At 44.7% G+C, this 26,084-nt stretch overlaps 1 protein-coding gene across 1 annotated transcript in view; it reads left to right on the forward strand.

Moving 5' to 3' along the window:
* Positions 1 to 25,834, forward strand: part of LOC124775307 — a 314,651-nt gene extending 288,817 nt beyond the window's left edge. Inside the window, exons 9-10 of the mRNA XM_047250143.1 lie at positions 11,848 to 12,246; positions 25,304 to 25,834. Coding sequence (XP_047106099.1) covers positions 11,848 to 12,246; positions 25,304 to 25,585 — 681 coding nt within the window. The 3' untranslated portion in view covers positions 25,586 to 25,834. The remainder of the gene's footprint in view (positions 1 to 11,847; positions 12,247 to 25,303) is intronic.
* Positions 25,835 to 26,084: the final 250 nt, after the last annotated feature.

Consider the following 26,084-nt stretch of genomic DNA (forward strand, 5'->3'; position numbering starts at 1 on the left):
TGTTGCCCGTCATAGCAAGCTATCCTGGGCTTACATTTTAGCAGCCGCGCGGGATTAGCCGAGCGGTCTTAGGGCGCTGCATTCATGGACTGTAAGGCTGGTCCCGGCGGAGGTCCGAGTCCTCCATCGGGCATCGGTGTGTGTGTTTTTTCTCAGAATAATTTAGGTTAAGTAGTGTGTAAGCTCTGGGACTGATGACCTTAGCAATGAAGTCCCATAAGATTTCACACACACATTTTAGCAAGATAATACCGGCCCGCACACGGTGAGAGCTTCTACTGGTTGTCTTCGTTCCAAACCTACTTTGGCCATCAAGGTCGCCGGATCTCTCCTCAATTGAGAACGTTTGAAGCATTACGGGCAGGGCCCACCAACCAGCTCCGAATTTTGACGATTTAATGCGCCAATTCGACGTAATTTGGCACTACATCCCTCAGGAGGACACCCAACACCTCCATCAAACAATGGCAAACAGAACAATTGCTTACACAAGGGCCTGAGATGGACCAACGCGTTATTGACTTGCTCAGTTTGTAAAGCTCTTTATAATGAATGAATCATCCAATTTTTCTGAAACTGTACTCATTTGTTTGTCTGTACATGTTCATCACATCTACGGATTTGTGTCCCATTCGGATAATTCCTTCGAGGTGTGCTTTTTCCTTTTTTTTCTCTTACAGTGTATAAAGTTCTCCGTTTCCACCCGGGTGAGTTCAATGATTCGATCAGTATCACTCCAAACATCGTCTGGCAAATGGGCGAAACAGTGTCTCGGCTGCAAAATTTAGCAGATATTGGTAGCATTTAATCCGTGACAATATACGCTCCAAAATGCCAGACTTCAGTACAGCAGTGCAGATATTTGCGGCACCTCTTCTCCTGACGTCGAAAGAGTGGTTTTCGGCTTTGTTACACTGCCTAGAAAAAAAGTTAAACATCCATAAGGGAAGGTGGAAATGAAATGAAACGTCAAGGGTTAGAGTATGTGAGAGATGTCACTTCAGTCAAATTTACAAAGAATTCGGCAGTATAAGCGCATTTATCAGTATGGCGTCGCACCCTCTCTGGCCTGCGTGCACGCACTGGTTTCGTTGGGAAGGGTGTCATAAGGCCATTGTATTCTCTCCTGAGACAAGTTTGCCCACAACTGTTGCAGCTCGTCTTCGACAGACTCGACACTGTCACTGAGACGCAATTGACGCTCGAGCTGGTCCCACACACACGCTATATCAGGGGCAGATACGGGGATCTCGCTGGAAACGCACGCAGTCCATTCTCCTGCTGAAAAATGGCACCACAGTATTATCGCATGAGAGATAACACATGAGGACGCAACATGTCTGTGACGTACCACTGCGCCGTTAGAGTTTCCTTAGTCATTCCCAGCAGTGACCTGAAGAGATATCCCATGGATTTCCACACCGTGACGCTAGGTGTAACACAACATAACTATGTAAAACGTTGCAAGAATGGGATTTCTTCTCAAGTCGCCGCCATATTCGTGGACGGTGGGTAGTGCAGAGCCGCGCTTAATCGCTGAGCACAATGCGACGCCATTCGTCAGCAGTCCTTGCTTCCCGGTCAGAGCACCGCTCCACAGGCAGCCACTTGTGTTATGGTGTTAATTGCGGCCCACATCTGGGATGGTAATTTTCTTGTCCGCCTGTTGTCGCGGTGAAACAGAAAGTCGCTGGAAGCCCACTACTTGTTCTCGGGTGGCAGGCGCAGTCGTGACGGAGCTACGATGTGTCTGGTGAACGATGTGGCGATCCTCCGTTGTGGTGGTCCGCCTTCGTCGACCGGAATCTAGGCGGTGAGTATCCCTTCCGCGTTTTCTGATGCAGTCCAGCATGTGGGTACTGTCACGTAGCAATTCACCACGAATCTGGATGGAGCACATTTCGAGCAGCCGACCAAATAAAGCCCCACACACTGTCAGGTGCTCTCAAAGCCTTTCCGCTCGACTGCGCGTAGTCTCTCTGTCCTTCACACTGAAAGTGGGCTGTTTAGGTTTTGATGATGGTGTCGGCCGGAGTGGCCATGCGGTTCTAGGCGCTACAGTCTGGAACCGAGCGACCGCTACGGTCGCAGGTTCGAATCCTGCCTCGGGCATGGATGTGTGTGATGTCCTTAGGTTAGTTAGGTTTAATTAGTTCTAAGTTCTAGGCGACTGCTAACCTCAGAAGTTAAGTCGCATAGTGCTCAGAGCCATTTTTTTTATGCTGGTAACGTCACGTAGCGCTCTGTATGAAAATCACTGACTGTGCTGGGTGCAGTCTGTGGCTGGTTGGCATTGTTGGAATATTCGCTATTGTAGTGTTGGGCAGTTGGATGTGAACAGCGCGTAGCGTTGCGCAGTTGGAGCTGAGCCGCCAGCAGTGTTGGATGTGGGAAGAGAGATGGCAGAGTTTTGAGAGCGGACGATCTGGACGTGTTTCCGTCAGAAAAACGAAATTTGTAAGACTGGATGTCATGAACTGATATATATATATGACTTTTGAACATTATTAAGGTAAATATACTGTTTGTTCTCTGTTTGTTGCTAACTATGCCTATCAGTAGTTAGTACCTTCAGTAGTTAGGATCCTTTATTTAGCTGCCAGTGTTGGCGCTCGCTGTAGTGCAGTAGTTCGAGTAACGAAGATTTTTGGGAGGTAAGTGATTCACGAAAGCTATAGGTTATTGTTAGTCACGGCCATTCTTTTGTAGGGATTATTGAAAGTCAAATTGCGTTGCACTAAAAATATTTTGTGTCAGTTTAGTGATGATCAGAATAAGTAAAGAGAGAAATGTCTGAGTACGTTCACTTTTCCTCAGCTGTTTGAAAATCAAATAAGGTAAGGGGTTTACCAGCAAAAATGGTTCAAATGGCTCTGAGCACTATGGGACTTAACATCTGAGGTCATCAGGCCCCTAGAACTTAGAACTACTTAAACCTAATTAACCTAAGGACATCACACACATCCATGCCCGAGGCAGGATCCGAACCTGCGACCGTAGCGGTCGCGCGGTTCCAGACTGAAGCGCCTAGAACCGCTCGGCCACACCGGCCGGCGGTTTACCAGCACAGTAATTCATAAATTTTGCTAAGGGGAGGTTTCAACACGTCTGTTCACGCCCCTTGTACACCCTACCATGGCTAGCAACAACACTAAACTCGAACAACAGGAATGCCCTCCGGTGGCTGTTCTTCTTGTCACAGACAATTACAGCTCTGATCATTTATATACACGCCGATGCTGTACACGTGTACGAAGTTACATTGACTACCAACCATGTCGTTTGGGGCTTCACTTTGTTTGTCAGATAGGGTATCCGGTTACAATTTGATCAACTGTCACACGTGTTACACCGCTGAAGTCCATTCAGAGGATGTTTCCAATACGGCAGAAAAAAACTATCTGGTTCCATTAAAAACGTCGGTGTCATATTTCGGCGTACGTTGAACGTTAATAATCAATTGCATAGTTTACAAAAGAGCCCACATTCTCCACTATAGTTCAGAGAAAAACACACCTCTCTATATTCACTCCTTGTGGAATCATTTTGGGGTGCTCACAATCAGGTACCTCATCCTACATAACATATAGGCTGACTTCTCCATCCACGCAGAAACCTTGCCAGCACAGATAATTCACAGTCAAAAATTCATCTTCTAGTCTTTCTTCATCTGCCAACAATTAAGTCAATAATTAACGTTAATTCTTGTTGATAAAAGGAAGGGCGAGAAAAATCCTGAAAGTCGTTAAAGTTGAAACAAGCACTGATATGTGAGGCTTCCAGGTTCATGTCGATAGTACACAGCGACTACTTACTAAGAAATATTTGCCACACTCGCGTGACGTAGAGCTGCCGACCAAACAGCTAGGGGGCTGATTCCACAGTTACTACCCTGATTTCTTTTGCTTCACTACTAAAAATGTTTCGTGAATTTTTCGATCAATGTCCTTGGTTTAGACAAAGTATTCCATGAAATCTTTACGATGTGATTTACTTGTTTGTGTTGTGCCTATTGGCCGGTCGCTGTGACCGAGTGGTTCTAGGCGCTTCCGTCCGGAACCGCGCTGCTGGTACGGTCGCAGGTTCGAATTCTGCCTCGTGTGATAGGTTAGTTAGGTTTAAGTAGTTCTAAGCCTTCGGGACTGATGGCCACAGATGTTGAGTCCCATAGTGCTTAGAGTCATTTGAATCATTTTTTTGTTGTGCCTATTGGTCGTTTGTGAGTTACAGGGAAGTAGCGATAATTCCTTGAATACAGGTTTTCGGTGAAAAATGTTGCATAAGTTTTTGACGTCTTTAAGATTTATACGTGGCCAGACAAATTGGCACAGTGCTAGTAAATTACACTGCGCAAGTTAGTTAAAGGATTACTTTTTCGAAACCCCATAATTGTCTCCAATTCTGATGTATAAGTTTGAAATTTGGCTCAAAGGTGCCTACACGATTCCTCTCTAATGGTGCAACTACTTGGCGCCCTGTGACCTTACCCTCTGGCTCGGCGAACCTTCAAACAGCGAGGTGTCGACAGACGCAGAAAGAAGGCCAGAGGTCAGAAATTCATGTGACGAGTAACGTGTGTTGATTATGTCACATTGGCGCTAAACATCTCCACATTCTGCCCACTGCCACCGTGGACGTATCATCTACATCTACATGATTACTCTGCAATTCACATTTAAGTGTTTGGCAGAGGGTTCATCGAACGACAATCATTCTATCTCTCTACCATTCCACTCCCGAACAGCGCGCGGGAAAAACCGAACACCTAAACCTTTCTGTTCGAGCTCTGATTTCTCTTATTTTATTTTGATGATCGTTCCTACCTATTTAGGTTGGGCTCAACAAAATATTTTCGCATTCGGAAGAGAAAGTTGGTGACTGAAATTTTGTAAATATATCTCGTCGCGACGAAAAACGTCTTTGCTTTAATGACTTCCATCCCAACTCGCGTATCATATCTGCCACACTCTCTCCCCTATTACTTGATAATACAAAACGAGCTGCCCTTCTTCGCACACTTTCGATGTCCTCCGTCAATCCCACCTGGTAAGGATCCCACACCGCGCAGCAATATTCTAACACAGGACGAACGAGAGTAGTGTAAGCTGTCTCTTTAGTGGACTTGTAGCATCTTCTAAGTGTCCTTCCAATGAAACGCATCCTTTGGCTCGCCTTCCCCACAATATTATCTATGTGGTCTTTCCAGCTGAAGTTGTTCGTAATTTTAACATCCAGGTACTTAGTTGAATTGACAGCCTTGAGAATTGTAATATTTATCGAGTAATCGAATTCCAACGGATTTCTTTTGGAACTCATGTGGATCACTTTTCGTTATTTAGCGTCAACTGCCACCTGCCACACCATACAGCAATCTATTCTAATTCGCTTTGCAACTGATACTGGTCTTCGGATGACGTTACTAGACGGTAAATTACAGCATCATCTGCGAACAACCTAAGAGAACTGCTCAGATTGTCACCCAGGTCATTTATATAGATCAGGAACAGCAGAGGTCCCAGGACGCTTCCCTGGGGAACACCTGATATCACTTCAGTTTTACTCGATGATTTGCCGTCTATTACTACGAACTGCGACCTTCCTGACAGGAAATCACGAATCCAGTCGCACAACTGAGACGATACCCCATAGGCCCGCAGCTTGATTAGAAGTCGCTTGTGAGGAACGGTGTCAAAAGCTTTCCGGAAATCTAGAAATACGGAATCAACTTGAGATCCCTTATCGATAGCGGCCATTACTTGTTGGGAAACACGTTTCGGTCCCTCTTACACACATTTCAGCCCTTTTTCTGACGCCTCTGTGTAGAAGATTAGAACCACCACGCCCAGCGTTGGAATCGCGCGGTTTTCTTTTGAGTGTCCGAGGAAAATATTTCAGGCAAACCGCCTCTCAGAATCGGCACGGAAAGGCCTCAGAGGTTACCATAAAGGGCGTCAATGAAGTCACATCTTTCCCTGGGGCGTTGGTTCCCACACAATCTGCGGTCGAAAACGGCGGTTCGCAGTGCGGTGAGAATCGTGAAGAAGTTCTTGACGACTTTTGACACTCAGACATCCTCGAACGTTTCAACTCTAAGCTAAGGATATTGTGGGGCTGCATCTCCATTAAACGCGATCTTACGCCTTTTGAGGGCAGTGTGGCCGCAATTTTTGCTGTTGTGAACAGACTGGAACCGCTAGGGGCCGCCAGACCGTTCGATAAAATCTGACCGTGATTCGTGGTACTTATACATTTTCATCCCTTTTTTTTTCACGCCCTCTTATGGCGTGATCACGGGTGGGGTGCAACGTTAACATGTGCGTGAATAAAACAGCTCTGTAAGTCCCCCCAGTTTGACAAAACTGTCGCTGCCACCCAAGCACCTTAGTCGATCACGTTACAAATATACAATATTTTAAAATTCACATGCCCTACTTTGGCAACAACGCCGGTACCACCCACGCACCTTAGTTGAGCACGTGAGAAATGTGCTCTATAGCGCCTGAGAGTTTGGCAACCCTTCCGACACCCCTAGGGCGGTGTTTGCCAGCTTTCAGGTGCTAGAACAGCCGCAAGGCAGAGTGCAAACTCAATAGCCAAAGAAACTGCTACACCGGCGTAATATTTTTCGTCCTGCCGTACAAAGAATCGTGTCCACATCTAGGTTTGATTCAAGGGAAGTGAAAGCTGAGAGTTGAGTCATCTGCTACACTGATGCAAAAAATTTACGTAGAAGAAAGGTCTATATTCCTTGCTAAAGTATTTTTTCGCAGAAAGTTTTACATAAAAATTTAAAAACCAGATTTTGAATTCATGTGTTTTTTGTTTTTTTTGTTTTTGCTATGCACTTGTTTTCAAATGATTGCAGGAAAATTATTCCGTAGAAAGATTTGATTCTTTCGCATTGTATAGTCTTACATCACAGATTAATAATGGAGTGGTTATCTTTTTGTTATTGCTCACATTTATTACGGTACTTCAAAGTTAAATAACTCACTGCCTGTTGTTCAAAGATTTTGCAGTGAATTACGAGTGCAAATTCTGGTTGCTAGTCTGAGAGAAGCACAAAATGGCAAACTGAAGTTGTATTCTTTTGTCAAAACGCATCCTCCTAAGTCGTCTGTAGGAGCCTTTCGAAATCTTCTGTAGTCATCTACAAGGAATTTCTGAACGCCATCCCATCTTGTATGCTTAAGGTATCAAGAAGATCGTGCTGAAGTCTGTTTCCTTCTTTAAGTACCCGACGAATCGACCAATGATTATAAGCAATGCTGCGACTTTTTGGCTAGTGCAATTTAGGTTACATGTTGCTGTCCATGAAATAGACCTAACATAGCGCATTATATTTTTAAATAATAGTAAAAGGCCTACATCTCTTTCTCCCGAGTGGAGGTTCGTTTACCAGGAAAGTGTATAAACAAATAATATCTGTGAATACATTAAGGCGAGTCCACAGTGAGACTGCAGCGCCGAAAATGTTCCACCTCTTGTTGGTACACCGAAAGAACTGGAAGATCCACGCACATTCAGTTTGAATGGGGCTACGTTATGCAGTGCAGAACTGTGCTTCCGAGTTCTGCCATTCTCAGCTAGATGGCAGTGGATCAGTTTTCACAGCAGCAGAGAACTTTAATTCATCTTAGTTCAGCCAATTGCACAAAATGTTTATAAATTATTTATACAAATCTTCTTCGTGAATCAGTCTACCTACTAGTGAAAATAGGTGGGAGGTAGAAATATATACAGGGTGTCCCTCTGAAACCTCCCTGATTTCAAGGACCCAGGAGAGAAAAACCATAGTAATTACGACGATGAAAAATGCACCACATTGTAGAGCATCTCAGAGAATCTATATTCCCGCGTCAGAAGTGCCAAGTATAGTCGCCAGAGTGAAGCATGGTCACATGAAGTGAAAATGGCGACTCCACAGCAGCGCGCGCAAGCAGTAGTGTGGTTTGCAGAAACAAAATCGCCGATTACTGTGCAAAGAAATTATCGTCATGTGTATGAATGTGGTCCAACTGATGTGAAAACAATTCAAGAATGTTATAGGAAGTTTCTGGCAATAGGAAGTGTTCAGAAATATCCTGGAGGTGCACGTTACGGAGTTTCAGAAGAGACAGTGGAGGACGTCAGACAAACGTTTCTTAGAAGCCACGTAGGTCAATTCGTCGAGCATCTAGGTAACTTGATGTATCTCGATCAACATTGCATCGTGTAGTTCACCAGCGTCTTCGCATGTCTGCTTAGAAAGTGCAAATTCTGCAACATCTGACGCCGAACGACAAACCACGCCGACAACAATTTGCTGCGGATATGCTGCAGCGTATTGATATGGATGCCAGCTTCCTGGAAAGATGTTTATTCTCAGTTGAGGGAACTGAAGGATTAATAGGCATAATGTTCGGATTTGGGGTTCACAAAATCCGCACGTTCTTATTGAACATGTTCGTGATACCCCTAAACTAAACGTCTGATGTGGGCTAATGCACGACAGGATTGTTGGACCGTTCTTCTTTGCGGAAGAAACGGCGAATTTGTCAGTGCATCTGGACATGATGGAGCAGTTTGTGTACCCTCATATACAAGACTTGCACCAGCATCATTTTTCAACAAAATGGAGCTCCGCCGCATTGGTCAACGGCTGTTCGCAAGTCCCTGGATAGGAAATTTCCCCATCGTTGGATCGGACGCGGAGGACCATTTGCCTGGCCACCACGTTCAAGTAACATTACGCCGCTTGATTTCTTCATATGGAGATTCGTGAAGGACCGCGTGTATGCGACCAAAGTGGACGATATTCCTACGGTGCGACATCGTATCACTAATGCGACTGCAACAATAACAGAAGAAATGTTACAAAGAACTTGGCAAGAAACTGAATATAACTCGGCCACTCCCACCAGAGGTTTGAGTCCTCCCTCAGGCATTGGTGTGTGTGTTCTCAGTATAAGTTAATTTAAGTAGTGTGTAAGTCTAGGGACCGATACCTCAGCAGTTTGGTCCCTTAGGAATTCACACACATTTTAACATTTTGAATATAGACTGGATATTCTTCGTGCTACAAATGGTTCACATGTAGAGATGTATTGATGATAAATAAATAAAATCTTTGAGATGCTCTACAATGTGGTGCATTTTTCACTGTCGTATCTACTGAGTTTTTTTTCTGGGTCTTAGAAATCAGGGAGGTTTGAGTGCGACAAATGGTTCAAATGGCTCTGAGCACTATGGGACTAAACATCTGAGGTCATCAGTCCCCTAGAACTTAGAACTACTTAAACCTAACTAACCTAAGGACATCACACACATCCATGCCCGAGGCAGGATTGGAACCTGCGACCGTAGCGGTCGCGCGGTTCCAGACTGTAGCGCCTAGAACCGCTCGGCCACTCCGGCCGGCCTGAGTGGGGCACCCTGTATTTCATTTTTTCCATGTGACAAAATCAGTCTCTTCATGCCCTCTCTTACATCTAACCAGACAGTCTTTGTAGGTTAACATCATAATACATATAAAATAATAATAACAATATGGTTCGATGCAATAATAAATATGTGGTATTTTAGAAATTTCAGTGTTATTAACATTGTGTTAAGCAGCTTATTACTTTGGGTGGAGTAAGAGTAATGATACACTAAGAGAGAAATGATTGGCATCGGTATAGAATATATGAAATCTGGAGAAACTGATTGTTGTGGGGAAGAGCTAGATATCCAAACGTTATATAAACGTGGATGTATGTAATTGAGTATTTTTTCACAAAAAGTTTTATATTTTAGATAAAAATTTAAAAAGTTTTTTTTTTCTATGCACTTGTTTTCAAATGATTTCAGGAAAATTATTCCGTAAAAAGATTTCATTCTTTCGCATTGTATAGTCTTACATCACAGATTGATAATGGAGTGGTTATCTTTTTGTCATTGCTCACATTTAGTACGATTCTTCAAAGTTAAATAACTCACTGTGCGTGCGTGCGTGTTTCTGTGCTTTTTCCCAAATCGCCCCCTAAACCACCGAACCGATTAGAACCAAACTTGGTACACATACCCCTCACTGTCGGCCATCTGTCTCTGTGGATGTAAGAACCACTTACCTATCATAGTTCAAGATATATCACGTCATAAACACAGAGATGCGTGAAAAACTGCCGCATTACGTATGACGTTAAAATGTATTACCCCTTTTCTGCTAATTCTAGTTCTAGGCGCTTCAGTCAGGAACCGCGCGACTGCTACGGTCGCAGGTTAGAATCCTGCCTCGGGCATGGATGTGTGTGATGTCCTTATGTTAGTTAGGTTTACGTAGTTCTAAGTTCTAGCGGACTGATGACCTCAAATGTTAAGTCCCATAGTGCTCAGAGCCATTTGAACCATTTTGCTAATTCTATTCGCAACACAGTTTGCATACAGTATCCACATAAGCCACTGAATGTGCCTACATAAATATATCACTGTACGACACGTAGTTCAAGAGTTATGACGTCGTAAGCACTGAGTTGCAAGGAAAAATGCCTCATAGTTCATGAAGTTTTAACGCATTTATTCCTTACTACTAAGACACTCTTACAGTCGAGTCAACTTAAGGAAACCCCTGCCAGTCGGCAGCGCTTTTGACAGCTTCCAACTGCGAAGCGCGAACGGCTGTAGGCGAAAAGAATAGCCTTCTAGAGAGCCACGAAGAGCCGTTGCCATGGAGACGTTTACAAAATCGCGTTGTTGACACGCGAAGCAACTGCGCCCTGCGAACAGAAATTGTTTCATAATTTCAAAGGTGTTTCACGAGTAAATGGAAACGGAATTTTTTTTATGTTACACTACAAATACAATCTTTTTTTGTTTACTTTTCTAATAGAAAACTGAAAATTGGCAAAATGAATAACTGGGCGTTGCCGGGTTTGTCAGCCAGTAATAGGATAAAGTTAAGGGGGGTAGGACGTCAAACGGGCCGACTTGGAGCAGGAGAGGCACCACAGGACATTTTATTTTCTGCTGTCTATACTTTTATAAATAAATTCATAAAACTTTGTCAGCATGTCCAGGAAGAATTCAGGATTCACACTCGTAGCAGTGGAAGTGCAAAAACATAACAAAATAATTTTTTTTAAATATGAAATTTCATCATTTTTTCATTTACTGTTGGCTGCATTTGTTGCTATAGGTACATTTTTCTTCACAAGTAAGAGAGATTCTTTGATGAATTTTGCACAGCATACAAACCATACTTACAGGTGTATGAAACTTCAGAAATTTTCCAAATCTATTAAAAAACTGTGGTAAAAATTGAGATAATTAACTACAAAATTTGATTTTTTTTTTCTAAACATAAAGTTTAAAACGCAACAGCTCATTCATTTTTTCATAAATTAAATAGATTCTAGAGTTTCAGACACCTGTAAGTATGGTTTGTATGCTGTGTAAAATTCATCGAAGTCTCTCTTACTTACGAAGAAAAGTGTACCTATAGCAACAAATGCAGCCAATAGTAAGTGAAGAAATGATGAATTTTCACATGTAAAAGAAATTATTTTGTTATGTTTTTGAACTTCCGCTGCTACGAGTGTGAATCCTGAATCCTTCTTGGTCATGCTGACAATGTTTTATGAATTTACTTGTAAAGGTATAGACAGTGGAAATGAAAATGTCCTGTGATGCCTCTCCTGCTCCAGGTCGGCCCGTTTGACGTCCTGCCCCCCATAAGAGAAGAGATGGAAGAAGGAAAACAGGAAACTAGTATAGCCACGGCGCTGTTTTGCGATTCTGAAACTGCAGTGAACTGAGCTTTTACGCCCGCACTTGCGGCCGCCCCCGCCTGCCACGACAGCCATTGACGCTCGCGTCTCCTGCCGGCAGAACCCTCTGGCTTGGTATGCGGAGCAGATGCAGCGCGCCGACGTGGCGCTGGTGGTGGCGTCGCCAGAGCCGCTGCCGACCACCGCCCCCGCCTCCGCCCCCGCGGCCGGCGTGTACGGCGGCGCGGCGGCGGCGGCCGAGGCGCTGGTGGGGGTGCGGCTGGAGCGCGGCCGGCGCTGCGAGGCGCTGGCGCTGCCCGGCCGCCCCCACCTGCCGCCCCCGGCGCGCGCCCTCCGCCTGCTGCGCGCTCGCCGCCCCTCGGACCTGCGCCGCCTGGTGCGCCGCCTCCACCCCGGGGGCGGCCTCGGGCCGGCGGTGCGTTCCGCCGCCAGCCGGACCGCGGCGCTGGCGCTGCTGCGGATAGCCCACGAGACTGTGGAGGACTGCCCTCCGCAACAGGTAAGTGCTTCACTCTCATTCCCAGAGGCGCTGTTTTGCATGCGTGTCCCTACCTTACATATCACATTATACGAGGAGCGTTCAGTAAGTAATGTAACGTATTCTTTTTTCTCGGCCAGTTTCGCCTCGAACAATGTGGAATTTTTTATAGGATCTCGTAGAATATTTCCGCTTCACCCCTATGGTTTCATGAACTTCTGATTGGTGGCGGCGCTATACATACCCTTCAAAAAGGCATCTGTAACAGAGGTCTGTTCCAAGCAGGGAGCTGTCATTGGGTTTCTTTAGGCAGAAAACCAGAGCATCGCAGACATTCATAGGCGCTCGCAGAATGTATGCAGAGACCTAGCAGTGAACAAAAGCACGGTAAGCCGTTAGGTGGGGCTTCTGTTAACACCGCAACAAGGTCGCACAAACCTGTCCGATCTTTCGCGTGCCGACTGTCCACACGCAGCTGTGACTGCTCAAAGGTTGGAACGTGTCTACACTCTCATTCGAGGTGATCGACAGGTCACAATCCACACCCCGCTCCATAACTGGACGTCTCTGTTGGTAGTGCTGACACACTCATTCACCACTTGTGGTACTCAGTGACGTGTACCTGCTGGGTTCCTCGCCTCCTAACAGAAGACTATAAAGTGCAACGAACGAGCATCTGTGAGGAATCGCTTACACGTTACGAGGCTGGTCGTGACATTTTTGTCGAACACAGCCATAGGCGATGAAACAGGGTTATCACTTCTAATTGGAGACAAAATGGCAATCCATGAAGTGGCGACGCAGCAACTCTCCTCTGAAGAAAAGGTTCAAAGCCGCATCCTCAGCCGGTAAAGTCCTGACGATTCTGAGGGGGCTATCCTTTCTGATGTCCTTCCTCATGGTGCAACGATCAACTTTGAAGTATGTTGTGCAAACCTCAGGAAATTGAAGAAACGATTTCAGCCTGTTCGTCGCCATAAAAATGCAAACGAAATTCTCCTTCATGACAACACAAGATCTCATACAAAGCTGCGCACGCGAGAGGAGCCCACAAAACTTCATTGCATCGTTTTTCCTCTTCCAGTCTACGGTCCAGATACCGTACCTCAACTTCCATCTGTTTGACTCAATCAAGGATGCACTCCACGGCTAGCAGTAAATGGGTAATGGGGAGGTTATTCACGCAGCAAGACGTTGGCTCAGCTGTCGACCAGAAGTGTGGGCATACTGACCCTCTCAGAAAGGTGGCGTAAAGCAGTTCCATTCAACAGAGAGAATGTTTAAAATAGGGTTTTATAGGCAAAATAAAGGGAAATAATACGGTGTACTGCAATTCTGAATAAAACCAACTGGCTTTCAGAAAAAAAAGTTGCATTACTTATTGAACAGTCCTCTCATAAGCAAACCAATGAATACAATCTATGTACATTAGCTTGTTGAATAATAAATACATTGCCAGCCGTGCTTAATAGCGTGTTGGTACCCATTTGGAATCCACCATAGCAACAATTCTGCATAGCATGGAGTCGACAAGTTCTTAGTTCTACTTACAGGTTTGAGGGTACGGAACTAGCATCCAATAGCCTCCAGATATGTTCCATAAGGTTCACATGAGGCCAATTTGGTGGTCCAGACACCAATGTCAGTTCAATATCATACTTCTCAAGCCACTGTACCACATCTCTAACCTTTTGAGATGAACAGTTATCCAGCTGGAAGTTGCTACTCCCGTCAGGGAAGACATCTGGCATCCAAAGATCTACGTGGTTTGCAATTAACTTCAAGTTGTCCGCAGCTGTCGTAGTGCGTTAGATTACTACCATGTTGTTATTGTTGTGGTCTTCAATCCAGAGACTGGTTTGATGCAGCTCCCCATGTTACTCTATCCTGTGCAAGCTTCTGCATCTCCCAATACCTCCTGCAACATATATCCTTCTGAATCTGCTTAGTGTATTCATCTCTTGGTCTCCCTCTACGATTTTTACCCTCCACGCTGCCCTCCAATGCTAAATTTGTGATCCCTTGATGCCTCAAAACATGTCCTACCAACCGATCCCTTCTTCTAGTCAAGTTGTGCCACAAACTTCTCTTCTCCCCAATCCTATTCAATACCTCCTCATTAGTTATGTGATCTACTCATCTAATCTTCAGCATTCTTCTGTAACACCACATTTCGAAAGCTTCTATCCTGTTCTTGTCCAAACTATTTATCATCCACTTTTCACTTCCATACAAGGCTACACTCCGTACAAATACTTTCAGAAACGACTTCCTGATACTTAAATCAATACTCGATGTTAACAAATTTCTCTTCTTTAGAAACGCTTTCTCGCCATAGCCAGCTTACATTTTATATCCTCTCTACTTCGACCATCATCAGTTATTTTCACCACAAATAGCAGAACTCATTTACTACTTTAAGCGACTCATTTGCTAATCTAATTCCTGCAGCATCACCCGATTTAATTCGACAACATTCCATTATTCTCGTTTTCCTTTTGTTCATGTTCATATTATATTCTCCTTTCAGGACCCTGTCCATTCCGTTCAGCTGCTCTTCCAAGTCCTTTGCTGCCTCCGACAGAATTACAATGTCATCGGCGAACCTCAAAGTTTTTAGTTCTTCTCCATGGATTTTAATTCCTACTCCGAATTTTTCTTTTGTTTCCTTTACTGCTTGCTCGATATACATATTGAATAACATCGGGGATAGGCTACAACCCTGTCTCACTCCCTTCCCAACCACTGCTTCCCTTTCATGCCCCTCGACTCTTATAACTGCTATCTGGTTTCTGAACAAATTGTAAATAACCTTTCACTCCCTGTATTTTGCCCCTGCCACCTTCAGGATTTGAAAGAGAGTATTCCAGTTAACATTCTCAAAAGCTTTCTCTAAGTCTACAAATGCTAGAAACGTAGGTTTACCTTCCCTTAAAATATCTTCTAAATTTAGTCGTAGGGTCAGTAATGCCTCATGTGTTCCCTCATTTCTGCGGAATCCAAACTGATTTTCCCCGAGGTCGGCCTCTACCAGTTTTTCCATTCGTCTGTAAGGCATTCGCGTTAGTATTTTTCAGCCGTGGCTTATTAAACTGATATTTCAGTTATTTTCACATCTGTCAACACCTGCTTTCTTTGGGATTGGAATTATTATATTCTTCTTGAAGTCTGAGGGTATTTCGCCTGCCTCATACATCTTGCTCACCAGATGGTTAAGTTTTGTCAGGGCTGGCTCTCCCAAGGCTGTCAGCAGTTCTAATGGAATGTTGTCTACTTCCGGGGCCTTGTTTCGACTCAGGTCTTTCAGAGCTCTGTCGGACTCTTCACGCAGTATCATATCTCCCATTTCATCTTCATCTAAATCCTCTTCCATTTCCATAATATTGTTCTACTGTATTTCTTTCCCCCATTACTGTCAATCGTTCCCTAATGCTCTCCCTGAAACTCTGTACAACCTCTGGTTCTTTCAGTTTATCCAGGTCGCATCTCCTTAAATTCCCACTTTTTTGCAGTTTCTTCATAACCAATAGATTGTGATCAGAGTCCACATCTGCCCCTGGAAATGTCTTACAATTTAAAACCTGGTTCCTAAATATCTGTCTTACCATTATATATTCTATCTGAAACCTTCCAGTATCTCCAGGCCTCTTCCATGTATACAACCTTCTTTTATGATTCTTGAACCAAGTGTTAGCTATGATTTAGTTAAGCTCTGTGCAAAATTCTGCCGGACAGCTTCCTCTTTCATGTCTTACCCCCACTTCAAATTCGCCTACTACGTTTCCTTCTCTTCCTTTTTCTACTATCGGATTCCAGTCACCCATGACTATTAAATTTTCGTCACGCTTCACTGTCTGAATAATTTCTTTTATCTCATCATACATTTCATCAATATATTCGTCATTTGCGGAGCTAGTTGGCATATAAACTTGTACTACTGTGGTATGCGTGGGATTCGTCTCTATCTTGGCCACAATGATGCGTTCACTATGCTGTTTGTAGTAGCTTACCAGCACTCCTATTTTTTTTTATTAATTTTTAAACCTACTCCTGCATTACCCCTGTTTGATTTTGTATTTACACTCCTGGAAATGGAAAAAAGAACACATTGACACCGGTGTGTCAGACCCACCATACTTGCTCCGGACACTGCGAGAGGGCTGTATAAGCAATGATCACACGCACGGCACAGCGGACACACCAGAAACCGCGGTGTTGGCCGTCGAATGGCGCTAGCTGCGCAGCATTTGTGCACCGCCGCCGTCAGTGTCAGCCAGTTTGCCGTGGCATACGGAGCTCCATCGCAGTCTTTAACACTGGTAGCATGCCGCGACAGCGTGGACGTGAACCGTATGTGCAGTTGACGGACTTTGAGCGAGGGCGTATAGTGGGCATGCGGGAGGCCGGGTGGACGTACCGCCGAATTGCTCAACACGTGGGGCGTGAGGTCTCCACAGTACATCGATGTTGACGCCAGTGGTCGGCGGAAGGTGCACGTGCCCGTCGACCTGGGACCGGACCGCAGCGACGCACGGATGCACGCCAAGACCGTAGGATCCTACGCAGTGCCGTAGGGGACCGCACCGCCACTTCCCAGCAAATTAGGGACACTGTTGCTCCTGGGGTATCGGCGAGGACCATTCGCAACCGTCTCCATGAAGCTGGGCTACGGTCCCGCACACCGTTAGGCCGTCTTCCGCTCACGCCCCAACATCGTGCAGCCCACCTCCAGTGCTGTCGCGACAGGCGTGAATGGAGGGACGAATGGAGACGTGTCGTCTTCAGCGATGAGAGTCGCTTCTGCCTTGGTGCCAATGATGGTCATATGCGTGTTTGGCGCCGTGCAGGTGAGCGCCACAATCAGGACTGCATACGACCGAGGCACACAGGGCCAACACCCGGCATCATGGTGTGGGGAGCGATCTCCTACACTGGCCGTACACCACTGGTGATCGTCGAGGGGACACTGAATAGTGCACGGTACATCCAAACCGTCATCGAACCCATCGTTCTACCATTCCTAGACCGGCAAGGGAACTTGCTGTTCCAACAGGACAATGCACGTCCGCATGTATCCCGTGCCACCCAACGTGCTCTAGAAGGTGTAAGTCAACTACCCTGGCCAGCAAGATCTCCGGATCTGTCCCCCATTGAGCATGTTTGGGACTGGATGAAGCGTCGTCTCACGCGGTCTGCACGTCCAGCACGAACGCTGGTCCAACTGAGGCGCCAGGTGGAAATGGCATGGCAAGCCGTTCCACAGGACTACATCCAGCATCTCTACGATCGTCTCCATGGGAGAATAGCAGCCTGCATTGCTGCGAAAGGTGGATATACACTGTACTAGTGCCGACATTGTGCATGCTCTGTTGCCTGTGTCTATGTGTCTGTGGTTCTGTCAGTGTGATCATGTGATGTATCTGACCCCAGGAATGTGTCAATAAAGTTTCCCCTTCCTGGGACAATGAATTCACGGTGTTCTTATTTCAATTTCCAGGAGTGTAGAACCCTGTCCTAAGAGGACGCCGTCATCATTTAACCGTATAGTAAAGCAGCACGCCCTCGGGAAGAATTACGGCTGCAGTTTCCCCTTGCTTTCAGCCGTCCGCAGTACCAGCACAGCAAGGCCGTTTTGGTTAGTGTTACACGTCCAGATCAGTCAATCATCCAAACTGTTGCAACTGCAACTACTGAAAAGGCTGCTGCCCCTCTTCAGGAACCACACGTTTGTTTGGCCTCTCAACAGATACTCCTACGTTGTGCTTGCACCCATGGTACGGCTGTCTGTATCGCTGAGGCACGCGAGCTTCCCCTCCAACGGCAAGGTTCATGGTGGCTCCGTGAATGTACAAGGTTAATATCCCCGACATCATTACACTGCTAGAATGGGCCTGCTTTCTTGAGACGGTGCACGTTTCGAGCAGCTGTTCGGCTGGATAACAGCATATTCAGACATGATCACCGACCTCGTGAAGTGATTAACCCGACTAGGTGACACGTTTCAATTGACCCCCTGTCCTATCGTGATGATTCAGTTAACACTGCAGTCATAACTGACAGCGTCTTCGGGTCGACATGTGAACACGTAGTTGTCATATGGAATAATGCTATGGATCGATTCCAAACATAGTGGCATGGAAACTTGTTGTCATTAGGAGCACTAACCTCAGCTATACCATACTCTTTCACTGAAAGGGGTAAAACATACAGCCATAAAAGTACCTGACCGAAACCCATATGCGTTATTTTTTTTTAGAAAATTAAGTTTTCAAAAGAAAACTGAAAGCAATTTTTATTTCAAACTGAAAGCATTTTTATTTCTGAATTTCTTTACTAAACAGCTGAATTTCTGAATACATAATATCAGTATGTGGTTGGGCTAGATTTATTAATTTTCATTGTAGGTTAAGGTTAAAGGAACAATGAAATAATATAAATGAAGCAAATGAACAACAAGTAGCCAGGTTTACATAGAGAAAGCATTTCTTATTTGTAAACCTTTTGGCCTTTCCACACCATAGCACGTTGTCGAAACGACCTGTTGAACACGCAAGAAACTAACAACATACATAAACGATTTCAGTTTAGATTTGAACAGTGGTTTGCTACATACCTTTAGAAGGATTTGAAAAGAAAAGCGTCAACGTTAAAGAGTGCTAAAGTATTTCCACAGTTGAATACAGAGGATAGATAGCAGATAGCGAAAAAGAATACTCTGAGTGCCCCTAGTGAAGTGGAACAACTGTCGCATAACTTCATGGAAGGTGGAGCTATTGACAATTGGGAGGAAACTGAGGATCGATTGTTGGATTCAATGTTTGGCAGAGCTTTGGCAGACCTGCAATCAAACAAGGCAGAGGGCATAGGCAACATTACTTCTGAATTTTTAAAATCATCGGGGAAGTGGTAATCAGAAAAATTAATCAGGTTAGTGTTTAGGATGTCTGTGTGGAGAAATGACATCAGACCTTCAAAAGAACATCATTCCCACAATCCTAAAGACTACAAAAGCAGATACATGCGAGAACTATCACACAGTCAGCTTGATAGTGCTAGCAACCGAATTACTAACTAGCGTAAAATCCAGAAGACTGGAAAAGAAAATTGAGGAACTGATAGACAATCATCAGTTTGGCTTTAGGAAAAGGAAAAGTTAAGGCACCAGAGAGGCATTTCTGGCATTATGCATGACAGTGGAAGCAAAACAGAGTAAAAAATACCAAAACACATTGGTAGAATTTGTCAACTGAGAAAAGGGTTCAGCAATGTAATATAGAGTACAAGTTTAGAATCCTCACACTGTACGTAAAGATAGATAATCTGTTAGATGTTTAAAGCAGTTTGTGTGTGTGTGTGTGTGTGTGTGTGTGTGTGTGTGTGTGTGTGTGGCTGGGTGGATATGTGTACAGCCACTATCTCCTCCCAAACCGCTGGATCGATTTCAACCAAATGTGGCACAGAAACAGCAGAACAGCGCCGTGGGGTTTATAACCTGCTAGCTCAAATAGGAGATAAGGGCAAAATTGTGTTTTTTTTCAGCCCCTGGTGTATAGGCAGCACTGTATAACAGGTATGCTGTGCAGGAACAATATTGTCCTGCCAAATGAAATTGCTTTGCAGGGCAGCCTATGTGTGAAGGGCAAGAAAAGGTTTTTCAGGCCCCAACATGTAAGCTGCTGTGAAAGATAGGTGTGTTGTGTTGATATGGTATGGCCTGTTTTACCAACCTGTTATCATTGTTGTTGTTGTTGTTGTTGTGGTCTTCAGTCCTGAGACTGGTTTGATGCAGCTCTCCATGCTACTAACCTGTTATCCACGGCTAAGAATCCAGAAGGATATGGTATGGGAAAGATTAAGATGTATACAGGAGGGGATGAACAGATTGAGGTGGAGGCAGGGGAGATGCATGAGGCTGGTGGAAAGGGTAGTTGTAAGTGGTACAGGAAGAGGGGGAAGTGTAGTTGGAAAAGGAGATGGGAAGGGACATATGGTCAGAGGCAGGGGGAGGGATATGTAGCCTGAGAGATGGGGTAGAGGAAATGGACAAAGAGAGGGGAGGAGGAGGTGAAGAGACATACGAAACATACAGGGGTGGGAGGATAAGGTGGACAGACAGAGGGAGGTAGAGGTGTACTCAGAGAGGGTCAGCAGGCAGAAATGTGTTCATTATAATGGGAAACACATACATGGTGAAGCCAAGGGAAAAAGTTAATATACAATATGTACAAGACTCAAGAGTGGAAACTAAAAATAGGAGACAAGTAGAAAAGAGCTCTGATTAAACAGGGCCTATATTTCGAAGAAGCAATGAAGGGAACAAAGATTTGGAACAAGGATCAAAATTCAGGGTGAAAGGGTAATATTATTAATATATGCTGATGGCGTTACTGTCTTATGTGGAGGTGAAGATGGAATTACGGGAGTTCTTGAAGAGAATTAACGGGCTACTTGAGCTCCAAATATGATATGTGAGTAGATCAAAGTAATACAAAAGTAATGCGGAATAGCGAAAAGGAGATTAGCGATAAACTCAACACCAAATCTGGGACCACGTAAAAGACGAAGTGAAGAAATTCTGCCACCTTGGAAGCAAAATAGTACATAATGGATAGAACAAGGAGGAAATAAGAAGTTTACTAGCACACACAAAGAGAGAGTTTCTGGCAAAATGAAGTCGACTAGTATCAATTGTAAGCCTCAATTTGAGGAAGGCATGGCTGAGAATGTAGACTGGGAGCACATCGCAGTACGGAGGTGCATCATGGAGTGTGGGAAACCCCCGGAAAAAAATTAAATCGCTGGCTCTGAGATGCAGAAGAATGTTGAAAACTAAGTGGGTATAAGGTACGAAATGAGAAGGTCCTCTGCAGAACCAGTGAAGATAAGGAATATTTGCAAAACACTGGATAGTATGGAGTAACTACATGGTAATAGAGGGAGCTGTTAATGGTAAGCTCTTTAGGGAGAGACAAAGATTAGCCCATAATTGCAGACATTGTGTGATGCTGCTACACTGAGATGAAGACGTTGACACAGGAGAGAAGCCCCCTTGCATAACTCACTTTTCAGGTCTGTACTTTGCACACTCTTGGTGTATTTACACTGACGAGCCAAAACATGACGACCGCGACGCCACCTCGATACAGAGTGCCACCCGGTAAAGCGTATAATCGGAGCAGAAACAAATGGGGAATCAAATGAGCGATGGTACTGGCCACAAATGGGAAACACCACTGACGTGAGCGACCTTAATAAAGGGCATATTGTTGTGGCCTGGTAGATGGGAGCCAGCATCTAGGAAACGGCGAAACTGATTGGCTGTTCGCATGCTACTGATGTGAACGTCTATGGGAAGGGTTGAAAGATGATTAAACCGCGAGTAGGTGACAAGTGTTGGATGTTCACGCCTCATCACAGAACATGGAGATTTGCCGAGTCTGTAAAGCGGAATCAGCTGCTATTTGTGTCACGCCTGAAGACGAAACGGAACCCTGGTGCAGGCACAAGTGTCCAACAGCAGAAAGTCCAGCGTAAATTGATGAACAGTGGATGCAATGTATATGTTGCCACTATGTTTGAAATTGCCCCATAGTATTATTCCATATGACATTAATTCATATAAGCATGCAGAGTAATCCACCTTTCTCGTGTTTTAATTACCAAGGGCAACAATTTATTACGCGTGGAGGAAATGTTGCTAAACTCAAGAAATTTTATAATACATGATTTCTAATTTAAGTCCTGACTGAAATCCATACCCAATACGCAACATTTAGTTTTGCATATTTTCTTTCTCTCGTGATCTCTTGTTATTGATTACGTGATGATGGTATATACTGTCTTGTACACAAATACATGAACTATGTATTTTTCTCTGTTGATTAGCTGTTTAGCCAGAGCCAATGAACACTCGTAATTTTCCATAATATTTCAGATATTGTTCCTTCTGTTCTTGCACCACTACATTTGATGCTTGTTTCACCATAAAAGACTACTATTCCTGCAACTATTCCTTATATTCTAGAGATGAATTTTCGATTAAAATCTGGCGGCGTTTATGGTGTTAATGTCAATTTTTATTGTTAAATTTGAGTATATGTCACTAATTTCGCTAGTTCCGTTGATATGTCCATTTTCATTTAATTTAAGCCACAATAGCATTTAGTAGTCTTTAAACGTTCAGTCTGGCTTCAGGAAAGGTAAAGGCACCAGAGAGGCACTTTACGTTGCGGCCGCTAATGGAAGCAAGCCTGAAAAAAAAATCGAGACATGTTCACAGGATTTGTCGACCTGGAAACATCGTTAGACGATGTAAAATGGTGCAATGTGTTCGACATGCTGAGAAAGAAAGGTAAGCTATACGGAAAGACGGTAGTATACAATATGTACAAGAGCTAAGAGAGAACATAAGAGTGAACGACCAAGAACGAAGTGCTCGGATTAAAATGGATGTAAGACAAGGATGCAGTCTTTCGCCCCATCTGTTCAATCTAGACATCGAAGAAGCAGTGAGGAAAATAAAAGTTCAAGAGTAGGGTTAAAATTCAGGGTGAAAGTGTAACAATGATAAGATTCGCTGGTGATATTGCTATCCTCAGTGACAGTGAAGAAGAATTGCACGATGTGTTGAATGGAACGAACAGTCTAACGAGTACGGAATATGGATTGAGAGTAAACCGAAAAAATACGAAAGTAATGAGAAGTAGCAGAAATGAGAACAGCTAAGAACTTAACATCAACATTGGGGATCACGAAGTAGACGAAGTTAATGAATTCTGCTATCTAGACAGCAGAATAACCTATGACGGACGGAGCAAGGAGGACATAAAAAGCAGCCTAGCACTGGCCAAGAGAAGTCTGCTAGTATCAAACATAGGTGTTAACTCGAGGAAGAAATTTCTGAGAATGTACGTTTGGAGTACAGCATTGTATGGTAGTGAAACATGGAGTGTGGGAAAACGGGAACAGAAGAGAGTCGAAGTATTTGAGATGTGGTGCTTCAGACGAGTGTTGAAAATTAGGTGGACCGATAAGGTAAGGAAAGAGGAGGTTCTGCGCAGAATCTGAGTGGAAAGGAATATGTGGAAAACACTGACAACGAGAAGGGACAGGATGAAAGTACATCTGTTAAGACATCGGGGAGTGACTTACATGGTACTAGACGGACGGCAAACACTGTAGAGGAAGACATTGGAATACATCCAGCTAATAACTGAGTACGTAGGGTACAATTACTACTCTGAGATGAAGAGGTTGGTACAGGAGGAGTGATTAAAAAAGAGAAAAACGTTCAGCATGTAATCATTCATTGAAACAAATCATGTATACTTAACTTGCAAAATTTACTCATTGTACATCATTTGCACATGAATAGTGCAAATGATCTACACTCATACTCATAAATTAAGGATAATTGCAGAATGTGGTGCCACACAACGTGGCACTACACAAAATAGCATAGTCACATAGGGAACACACACGACACAGATCTGTACGTCCACGGTATTGGTGATAAGTTGAGAAAACCGGCCCGAAACACATGTGCTACAAAACGGCACTGTTTCCTGCGCATGTACCCCGACATCAGTATGGGATATGACCACCACGCACACGTACGCAGGGGACACAACGGGCTGGTATACTCTGGATCAGGTGGTCGAGCAGCTGCTGGGGTATAGCCTCCCATTCTTGCACAAGTGCCTGTCGGAGCTCCTGACGTGTCGTAGGGGTTTGAAGACGTGCACCGACAAGTCGACAGAGAGCGTCCCAGAAGTTCTCGATGGGGTTTAGGTCGGGAGAACAGGGAGGCCACTCCATCCGCCTGATATCTTCTGTTTCAAGGTACTCCTCCACGATGGCAGCTCGGTGGGACCGTGCGTTATCATCCATCAGGAGGAAGGTGGAACCCACTGCACCCCTGAAAAGGCGGACATACTGGTGCAAAATGACGTCCCAATACACCTGACCTGTTACAGTTCCTCTGTGAAAGACATGCAGGGGTGTACGTGCACCAATCCTAATCCCACCCCACACCATCAAACCTCGACCTCCATACAGATCCCTTTCAAGGACATTAAGGGGTTGGTATCCGGTTCCTGGTTCACGCCAGATGAAAACACGGCGAGAATCACTGTTCAGACTATACCTGGACTCGTCCATGAACATAACCTGGGACCACTGTTCCAATGACCATGTACGGTGTCCTTGACACCAGGCATTACGGGCTCTCCTGTGACCACGGGTCAATGGACTTCACCTTGCAGGTCTTCGGGCGAATAAACCATGTCTGTTCAGTCGTCTGTAGACTGTGTGTCTGCAGAGAACTCTTCCAGTGACTGCGGTAAGGTCCTGAGCAAGACTACCATCAGTATTCCGTGGCCGTCTGCGGGCACTGATGGTTACATATCGTTGTACACTGTGGACGTCCCGTACTGTAGCGCCTGGACACGTTTCCTGTCTGGTGGAATCGTTGCCATGATCCTGATATCACACTTTGTGGCACACGGAGGGCCCGAGCTACGGCCTGCTGTGTTTGACCAGCCTCCAGTTGCCTTAGTATTCTCCTTCTCATAACGTCATCAATATGTGTTCTTTGAGCCATTTTCAACACACAATCACCAATAGCAGGTCTGAAAACGTCTGCACACTTACCCGCTGCACCATACTCTGACATGCACCAACACACCTCTGCATATGTGGACTGCTACCAGCGCCACCGTGCCACCGTGCGACGACCACAGGTCACACGCACCGCATGATCTTACCCCGAGGTAAACGACAAACTGCCCACCAGAGCGTTGTTTCACCATGTATCAGCATTATCCTTAATTTATGAGCATGAGTGTAGAATTAACTCGATTTCACCACATATTTTATGACAGCGCCTCCTCTTATTCTTAATTCATTATGTGCATCTAAATGATGGCAGAAAGCAGCTAAAAAATAGCGAATAGAGATCTCAGTGCAACTAGATATTTCACAAAAGTATTTCCCGGTAGCCCTTCACGCACCTCAGCACTTTCTACGTTCCTTAGTGCTGTCACGTGAATTGTCTGACTGATGCCTTGGTTTCTTGCAGGCGAATCCGGGAGTGGCTATCGACGTCTCGTCCAGCGACTTGCCGGAAGAACATGAGCCAGTATACGCCAGTGAGTCTTCAGTAACCCCGACCGTGCGGCAGCAGGCTCTGCCCACCGTCGCGGTGAGCACCCTCGTGGACCTGCAGAAGATGAACCTCCTGGGTCCGGACCTTTCCGAGGAAGACACGGAAGAGGAAGAAGGCGACGGTAGCGTCATAGGGACAGATGTGTCCGGGTCGACAAGTGGTGTGGACCCTGACAGCATAAGCCTGCAGCTGTGAATCACGACACAACGCGGTGCAGCTCTACCCAACTCTCACGTTCCTCCTTATCTAGTCCTCAACGTACCTCCAGTCAGAAGCTTTACGCCTTATGTGCTGTTTTTGTTTTGTTTGTGAAATGTAATTTATTCTACAGGTTTTGAACAATACAGTGCAGTTAACACTTCACCGTCCTACTGTTCATTTAACTTCTTGTGTTATGCATACGGAACCTCCCTAGCGATTTGGATGTAAATATGGTATCTTATCATACAGAGTGTAAAAAAAAAAAAACCTGCGTATACAAAATTTTAGAGTGTTTAGAATGTAATCTACCCCTCCCTCACATCATTTGTTGGTTGTTACTGTCTTTAGGGTTAACTCTTTTAATAAGTTACGAGAGGAGTAAGATTTACAATAAACTTTTTACTTATCTTCTTTTCTCGTAGTTGGCTCCAATTCTTCATGTCTAGAGGCTGATTCTTGAAATTGAAATTTTCGTGTTTAGGATCCCATGTTT

The sequence above is a fragment of the Schistocerca piceifrons genome, chromosome 2 (assembly GCF_021461385.2).
Source record: "Schistocerca piceifrons isolate TAMUIC-IGC-003096 chromosome 2, iqSchPice1.1, whole genome shotgun sequence".
NCBI lineage: Eukaryota > Metazoa > Arthropoda > Insecta > Orthoptera > Acrididae > Schistocerca > Schistocerca piceifrons.